Source organism: Asparagus officinalis, chromosome 1 (genome assembly GCF_001876935.1).
Source record: "Asparagus officinalis chromosome 1, Aspof.V1, whole genome shotgun sequence".
NCBI classification, from domain to species: Eukaryota; Viridiplantae; Streptophyta; class Magnoliopsida; order Asparagales; family Asparagaceae; genus Asparagus; species Asparagus officinalis.
This window is the reverse complement of record NC_033794.1, coordinates 39,429,565-39,438,363: the sequence shown is the minus strand read 5'-3', so window position 1 is coordinate 39,438,363 and position 8,799 is coordinate 39,429,565. Positions and strand designations below refer to the sequence as shown.

The 8,799-nt window shown below is 33.8% G+C and overlaps 1 protein-coding gene across 1 annotated transcript; it reads right to left on the bottom strand.

The window, feature by feature from the left end:
* On the bottom strand, window positions 670-3,579 carry LOC109842229. Its single transcript, XM_020411131.1, has 6 exons — window positions 3,117-3,579; window positions 2,928-3,004; window positions 2,738-2,795; window positions 2,252-2,441; window positions 1,789-2,170; window positions 670-1,174 (listed from the first exon to the last, which is right to left on the bottom strand). Exons 1-6 carry the CDS (start codon window positions 3,496-3,498, stop codon window positions 839-841), a joined length of 1,425 nt encoding a protein of 474 aa, XP_020266720.1. The 5' UTR covers window positions 3,499-3,579; the 3' UTR covers window positions 670-838.

Sequence of the window (8,799 nt, the reverse complement as noted above, 5' to 3'; positions counted from 1 at the left end):
CGCCGGTTGTCCGGTTCCCATGTTATATATATAGACAAGAAAGTATGACAGGAAGTGCAGATTTGTTTGCCTGAAGAAAAATTCCTAGATGGCCATGTTGTCACTATGGGGTTTGGTATTCAAGAAAAAACACGAGTGATCCTTAATTAATTAGGGGAACTGCATTCAAGCTCTTGTTGACAAGTAATGAGATAGTCAAGAAACTCCATGCATCTTCCAGTGTAATTAAAATCAAGAAGTTGTTACGGTGTCAAAAATCACATTGGTGATTGTCGACAGTAAATCTGAGCTTTATGTATTCTAAGCTATTAATTATAGGGAAGGTATGGTTAATTTCTGGCAGCTAAAAATGGTTACAATTAGTACCCAACTTCAGGGCTTAACTAAACTAGACAATTATTTGATTGTCACAATCACGCGGAATAAGCCGAAGATAGAATTAATGTGATGCACATACAAGTAGATCACGCATGGATGCAAACAGTTGAAATGAAGAATGTGTAAGAATTAGTTGGCCATAAAACATTAACGCAGTTAATTAATACTAAGAACAAATCGAAATACGGAGACGAAGATAGGCAGCACTTAATTCTACGCAAAACTGAAATCATGCAAGAATGAGAATAACTTACTATCGTTATAGAACATTAAAATGGTTTCCCAATGGTTCTCGTGACTACACCAGCTTGATTAATGACCATTTTCTGGCTATTAATTAATAACTAAACTGCAAGATCATGTACCCAAAATAACCAATGGGGCTAAAACCTTATTAATTTCATCACTATATATAGCTATTTTTTATCTAGAATGCCTCCAGACGAGTACTTGAAAGATCTCACTGCAATGCCTTGATTGACATGGTCAGATCTAAAGTACTCGTCCCCATAGCAGCTTTCTTGCTGGTACCTCTCTCTAGAAACTCGATTTGATGTAATTTCTTTGGCGAAGGATTTGGGGGAGAGAGTGAGAGTGAGAGCACACTGTCCACTTCTTGATCAGCCTCGGGGATTTTCTTTTTCACATCGGCAGAATCTCCTACTGATCCTGGACTCAACCCTAATTTCAAATTAGGCACTGAATCACTTTCTTTCATCATCCTCCTCCTCTTCATATCTGTCAATTGGTTCTCTCTTCTTGCAAATATCTCGTTAAACTTTGAATTTTGAACTTGCTGAAAAAGAAGGAAACATGCTTCATATATGAGAATCTTAGCGATATTATTGTTAATTAGTAGTATAGTAAGGTAGTTAATACACAACTTGGTTCTCCCTTAAGCATTTAAAATTGGCTAAGATTATCTCTAAAACAAAAGGTTCAGCTCATAAAAAATCATACGTCTTGCTTCTCCCTTAAACATTTAACATTTGTAAAGATTATTTCTAAAACACAAGGTTCAGCTCATAAAATTGTAGGGTGAATTCTTGATCACTAAGGAGAAAAACTATCCTCCATCAAGACCACAATGATTCCTTCATTTTAATCATCAACTGATAAACCCACAATCCACAAATTTAAGCTTTTGACATGAGTGGTTATAAATGCTTTAGGTTTCAACGGACCTTAAAATATTCAAACCCTATTATTCATAAATCATATTTAGTCTGGTTTATCTTACCTCCTAATTAATCTATCCATATTTCTTTCTTCGGCTTTTCTTCCATATGGAATAGGGCTGATAGCCATAACTTGCTAAAAATTCAAAATTTAATTTAGATTGAGGAGAAAAATGTTATCGGACAAATCACAAAACGGAAATTTTTGAAGTTAAAGGAGTGAAGACCATACTCCAAATCGAAATGGCAAGTCAGCGCGATGTTGAATGCCGTCGTTGATGACTATTGGATCACTTGAGGTAGAATGAAGCCTTTTATAGCTGTTCAAATTGGTTCTTCCTGGCCATTCAGATAAAGAACCAGTTGCCATAGCTAAATTTGAATTTCCATCCTTAGACAAGGTTTTTGAGCTACTTGCAATCCAATCAAACCCTGCATTTCTCCTTCCATCAAGAAAATGACCATGTATAGATCTTGAGCACCCATTACCAGTAATTGTATCTCTAACATCAAACAGATGAGATGCCAATGGCTTCCCTTCTTTCCAAACTATCTTCTCTTTAACCGAACCAATTCTTGTGCCTGCTTGCTGAGTAAAAGCCCATTCTTGGTGTCTACACAACATGGTCACATACAGTGATTAGGGTTTCCAATCTTGAAGCTTAGTTACTTGATAGTGAGATTATTGACAGTACCTGAAACGGCTATTGTTGACATCTAATGGATGATGGAGTGATTGACATCGTTGCAAAAGGCTATAAAATCGTTCATTTTCATGAATGTTTCTTTCCATTCTGAAGGGAAGGTGATGGGAGACTTCTCTATGGTAGAACATATTGTTGAAATGATCTCCTCTTCTCATGTAGTTGTCCATCGAAGAAAATGCTGAAACAACAATATTATTCTCAAATTATTAAAATTATCAAATTAATCCTTCATTTGAGGGAAACAAATGAATTTAATTTCAACTACATTTTTTTTATCAAAACGAAAGATAAATTCATCCATTCGTTTTTATTCCTATCAAGAGAACTAGTATCCAATACTTTAATTAATCTTGTTGATTAATCATGAGATTTAGGTTAGGAAATAGAAACTAATTTGAAAGTAATTTTATATTAATTCTAACTTTATATGAAGAATAATGGTTTGATGATAGAAATTACGAGAACTTATCAAACCTGAAGAAATGACTGATCTTTCTTGTCCAGAATCATCTAGCTTTTTGCTTCTATACATCTGATAATAGAGACCAGGAAAAAAAAGAATTATATATCTTTAAATAGTGTACAACAAGTAAAAATATTGCTACTAAGAAATTAAGTGAAAAAGGTGTATATTATTTTTTGCTTGATCTGTGTTTTCTCCTACCTGCAAATGGCTTTTAACATGAGCAATAGATAACCCCCTCACGTTCATTAGCTGAAGCACTAACTTCGGAGTTGCTCCTGCGCCATCCAAAGAACATCAACAAAGATACCAATAAAAACCCAAATCAATTCAAACTCAACAACCCTAAAATTCATTAAACAAAAATTTGATAGAGGGAAGAACTATTACTTTCTTGTCCACCTAATCTTTCCACTGCATGAACAAAAGAGCTATGGAGATCAGGAGTCCAACGCAGCCGAGGCATTTTAGACCTTACGTACTGCCTCACAGTCGGAGCTCTCTCATCACCGCTCCCTACGCTAATCTTGCTTTCCTCGTTATTGTTGTTATTTGTGCTGCTTGAGCTCCCTCCACCTCCAATCTCAGTATTGATACTCTGTTCATCGTCCTCATCATCACTATCATCGTCTTCTTTGTTTTGCTCTTGGTTTTCTGCATACTTGTTGCATTCCTCTTCAGCCTTATCCTCGTTTAGATCAATGACAGGCAACAATCTCTCTTTGTCTTCGCAGATCTCTACCATGGCCTCCTTCTCCTTGTCATCTCCCATGATTTCTCTCTCTTTCTCTCTCCTCCCTTTTTCTCTCTCTACTCTTTACTATTCTATGGCAAGAGTAGTTGGTGTTGTGGGGGATAGGATGAAGAAGAAGGAAGGATTGAGAACAATAATTATACTTTTAATTAATACTATTATAGATACCAATAGGTTGAAGGTGAAGGTGGTGGAAATGATTATTTAAATAAAGGGAGAGATAAAACAAGTATTCCCTGCATTGACTGTTGTTTTACCTTTATTTTAATAAACTCCGTAATTTTCTCTCTGTTGTTTGTGAGAGGAGAACAGTACTTGCAGGGGGAGGAGAGGAGAAATAATGGAGTAAAAGAACGGTGGATCTTTCAACTTCAACAACAATAACAAAGTCTTTATTCCAAAGTGCTAGTGTCTCCTACATGAATCCTATTCTTCAATTTAATATTTCTAAGGACTGCTACTCAGTTAAATTAATTATTATCATATCTTTCTTAATTGTTATCATATCTTTCTTAATTGTTATTAGATGCCTCTGATCATCACATGATTTTTCTGACCAAGTTTTTACAGGGTCATACACTATGATGGTCTATCTATTAAATTCAAAGATGTAAAGTGATAAGCTGAGAAGCCCTAGTCATAGAATTGTGAAAATAAATGAACTTTTCGTTAAGATAATTTCTTAATTTCTCTATGTTGTTCATTGGGGAGAAAGAAGGTACGTTATAGGAGAAAAAAGATATTGGTGAGAGTTGTAACTGAGTAAATGTAGACCAATTGTGGTAAGAAGAGATATAACTGTAGACACATGTCCCTTTTGTGAGACCAACGTTTTCTACTTTCTAGCAAACCTCTGCAGGTTTCCTGGAATGCTTGTAGTCATCCTTTCCTTCATTCTGTGGCTCCTTCCGCATCTTCAATTAACAAATGTAATTAATATACACAATTAACTACTTATTAAGCTTGTTCGATTAAATACTCCTTGACACAGTTTTTGAGAAAGAATAAGGAGTCTGTTATAATGTGGAACTAAGTTTCCTTAAGTGTAATTTTCTGTTGTTTTAAATATACTAGTATAGTGCACGTGCTTTGCACGTTGATATAATTGTTGAATATTTTAAAATCTTTTTGTGGATAGAAAAGTGATAAACCAGCCCAAGGAAAAGATAAAAAGGTAAAGCAAAGCATCAGAAAGTGGTGAGAATGATTTTTATTAAAACTAATATTAAGTATTCATTGTAGCGATTATTAACATCTACATGTTGATATTATCTATTTGTTAGCAATCTCATTATGTTAGGTTGGTCAAATCTAATTTTATTTGCTGAAATGTGGAAATAAAAAACAAAGAATTTATTTTCTAATTTCAATCAGAAATGAATAGAAAATATTGAAGTAGTTAAAATGAGTAAGTAATATCATGAAAGTAGAAAATAGAGAAAACATAAAAAATAGAAAGATATGAGAAACTAAAAATAAAAATTTGATGAATTTTTTCCCAAATAACCAAGTAAATGTTAGAATTAAGCAAGTTTGGGTAGTGGAATGGACATTACAATATAAGAGCAATCTTAATTGTTACATATCTACGAATAGACAAAAAATAGGGTAAATTTTAAAAAAATCCCCTAATGATTTTAGGTGCTTTGCATAATACCCTCAGTATTTTTTTCCACTTAACCCCTAAAACTCCAAATTGTCACCTCCATATTTTGTTGAGTAGGATTCAAAGTATTTTTTTCCACTTAACCCCTAAAACTCCAAATTGTCACCTCCATATTTTGTTGAGTAGGATTCAACAATGGTCCTAAATCAGTGATTCGAAACTTCTTTTCTTAAATCTTAATTCACATCGAAATTCAAAAATTATAATAATACTGATGAAATTGGATAGATCCGACCTCCTATGACCATGAGCATTGTCTAACCGAATTTCTTAGTTTAGATATTATAGGGAAGGCCTGGTAAAAACGCTTGACAGGACCACATAATCCCGATACTTTAGCCCCCAAACTCCGAAGTGTCTCAGATAATCCCTTATTCTTCTAATGTTTCCCTAAAAGCTTTTTAGGGTTATTTGAAACGCTTTAGGAATCTCAGGAGTCAAGTACTTATAATCAAGAGTTTTGTGTAATAGAAGGGTACAACTTAATTAAAAGAGTAGAAAAGGACAGTACATCATATCATCCATAACAATTTAAATTTTGATTCTGAGGAGATTTTATATCCGAAACATATATTAATTACTTTCCCCATGCTTGCATTTCACATTGATAATTAGTACACCGATCACTTCACATGCATTCAAATTCTCTCCAAAATTTAACCAAAAATTGATCGTAAATAAATAACAACAATGAGAAATATTGTTCAGACTCATACGGAATCAGAACCTTTGGACTACAACTGCTCGTACAACATGATTTTGTAACTTACAGAAACAACAAACACTGTCTTTCACTATTTACACAACAGTATACAAATAAAAACTTCGTGTCTGTCCTTATCAAAGAATAGAATGTAATCTGATGTAATAAGAACTTGAACATCTAGACTCTTACGTTGTAATCACATGATCCTCATGTTTACAGTGAAGATATTTTCTTTGGCAGCAGCCCAAGAAGCCCAATTTACAACAATACCAAAGAACAACTCCTAGAACCAAAGATCAACAGCAAGAACTGACGAGAATATAAACAAAGCCAGCCGGAGATCCTTTTCCTTGTGGTGAAATTCAATAAGCAACACTTTTGAAAAATGGACAAGAAACATATAATATATTATTTTGTACGAGAACTACCAACAAAATTAGTGTTTATTACTAACACCGCTAGACTAACATCGTATTTAACAAAACAAAGCAAAACAAAATCAAACCATGCGATTAAACAGCTCCTTGTGATGCTTGTATTGAAATGCATGATTGGTGAAAAGTCACACGCGTGAGCGACACTCCTTGGCGTAGAAGTAGTCATTGCACTCGTCAAATTCAAGGCTACGGAAGCGGTCTGGGTAGTCTTTGCGGTGATGGGTGTGGGCATTCATACAAAGCCTACTTCTTTGAGTTGGGCTCGGATTGCTTCACACATGGCGTCAGTGGAGGAGGAGGAGGAGAATGTTGTTTGGGAACTAAGGTTAAGTGTTTTTTATATTTGGAATATGGTTTGGGAGTTACAGATATGGAAAGGCTTTATTTAAGAACCAGAGAGTTACTGGAATTCCAAAGGACCTATTCGTAGATACACATCCATCAATTCCAAAGTGACTACACATCCATCAATTTTTTAAAATTTACCCTATTTTTTGTCTATTCGTAGGTATGTAACAATTAAGATTGCTCTTATATTGTAATGTCCATTCCACTACCCAAACTTGCTTAATTCTAACATTTACTTGGTTCTTTGGGAAAAAATTCATCAAATTTTTATTTTTAGTTTCTCATATCTTTCTATTTTTTATGTTTTCTCTATTTTCTTGATTGTAACGGCTATTCTTGATTGTATGATTTATGTATGCATGCATGTATGTGATATGATGAATGATTTGATGACATTAATATTGGATTAGTGGAGAGGTTACAAAAAATAGAAGTTAATATTAGTGGACAATTAATAAGAGAGTTATGATATTATTAAGAATGTATGCATATATATGTATGTGTTTATATGTATGCATATATGTGTTTTGAAGGGTATTTTCGGGAGAAATGTTTTAACATGCCTAGCCACTTTTAGAATAGTATTGGATTTGATGTATTATATACTTATACCTAATTTCAAAGTTGACTCTAGACGACAATTTATTAAACTCCCCGCAGAATGAATTCTCTTAATTAGAAAAATTGCAAGAAAAAAAAAATTATGATTAAGTTGGCTCAGAAATGTAACCTTGCAAGGATTATATATGAACTAACCCCCCCCACCCCACCCCACCCCACCCCACTCACATATATATGTATAAAGAAAATTGTAGGGGTAGTCAAAAAAATGGATGAGTGGTGGCCATATTCCCATTTTGTACTAAATGTAGAAGGGTAAAAAGGTAATTTAACAAGAGGACTTCTTTTTCTTTCTATCTTTTGTGTTTTCTAGAATGTTCCATATATATATAATTCAAACATTTTGTCCTTCTTTTTTCTCTTTTTTTTGTTTTCTAGAATGTTCTATACCTCGATCCATAAACATAGAATATGGGTCCATATAATTACATATGTATTATATTATATTTTAGATTATAAAAGAAGTATAAATTAAAGTTATAAACTCCTTTTAGGAAAAACAAAAATATGTATACAAAAAAAAAGTCCAAGAATATCAAACTATAAAATATATATTTAAATTACAAGTTTTGTGCATTAGGAACATACAGTTTATTCTGCAACAAATAAAACAAAACATATACAAATGATATTAATAGATGCTAAAATGCATGTACATACTAAAAATGCATTTCACTCTACGATGCATTTTTTAATATAAAAATTCATTTTTTTATAAAAAACTTTATGTCTCTTGCACACGTGCATATGCACATACAATGATGCTAGTGTGTGTGTGAGAGAGAGATTGGATCTAAATTGTCTCAAAAAGATTAGCCTTGGATGAGCAACTTATTGTTGCGCGAAGCAAAAATTTCAGCAGCACTTCGGCAGCACAACAAGAGAGTCAGGTCGCAATAGGAATTCCTGTTTTATAAAGGAAACAAGAACATTAAGCAAAATATCTCAACAAAGTGAGATATCAGCTCTTCCTCTCATCAGTTCTAGGACTGACCTATCGAGGGAACCTAAATAAGCTATTACAAATCACACAAAAGCGAGACAAACTAATTTTACGTGGTTCAACAAATTGCCTACGTCCACGGGAAGAGGATGGGGGGAGATTCCACTAAATCAAGGAGAGTACAAAGGGTTATAATCTCACAAAACTCACAAACTAATCCTCAACCAAAGCACTCAACTTGCTCACAATATCTCCCTCTCACAATGCTCAAAAGTCTCTCTAATCTCTAATTACAACTCTCCTCTTTTTTTATTGATCCTAATCTTCCATATATATAGAAAACCTAAAACCAAAACAAATTAGTAATCCTAAAACCAAAAACAAAATAAATTAGGAATCCTAATAACCTGTTACCAAAACAGATTAGGAATTCTAATAACCTCATATTACCAAAATAGATTAGGAATCCTGCTATCCAATAATTCTCCACCTCGACGAAGTATTCCCAAAACTGAGCCGACACCAACATGAGCACCAATGCGTCATCTCACTAAATTCGGTTGCACCAATGTGGTTGCCTACATACCCCCTCTCCTAA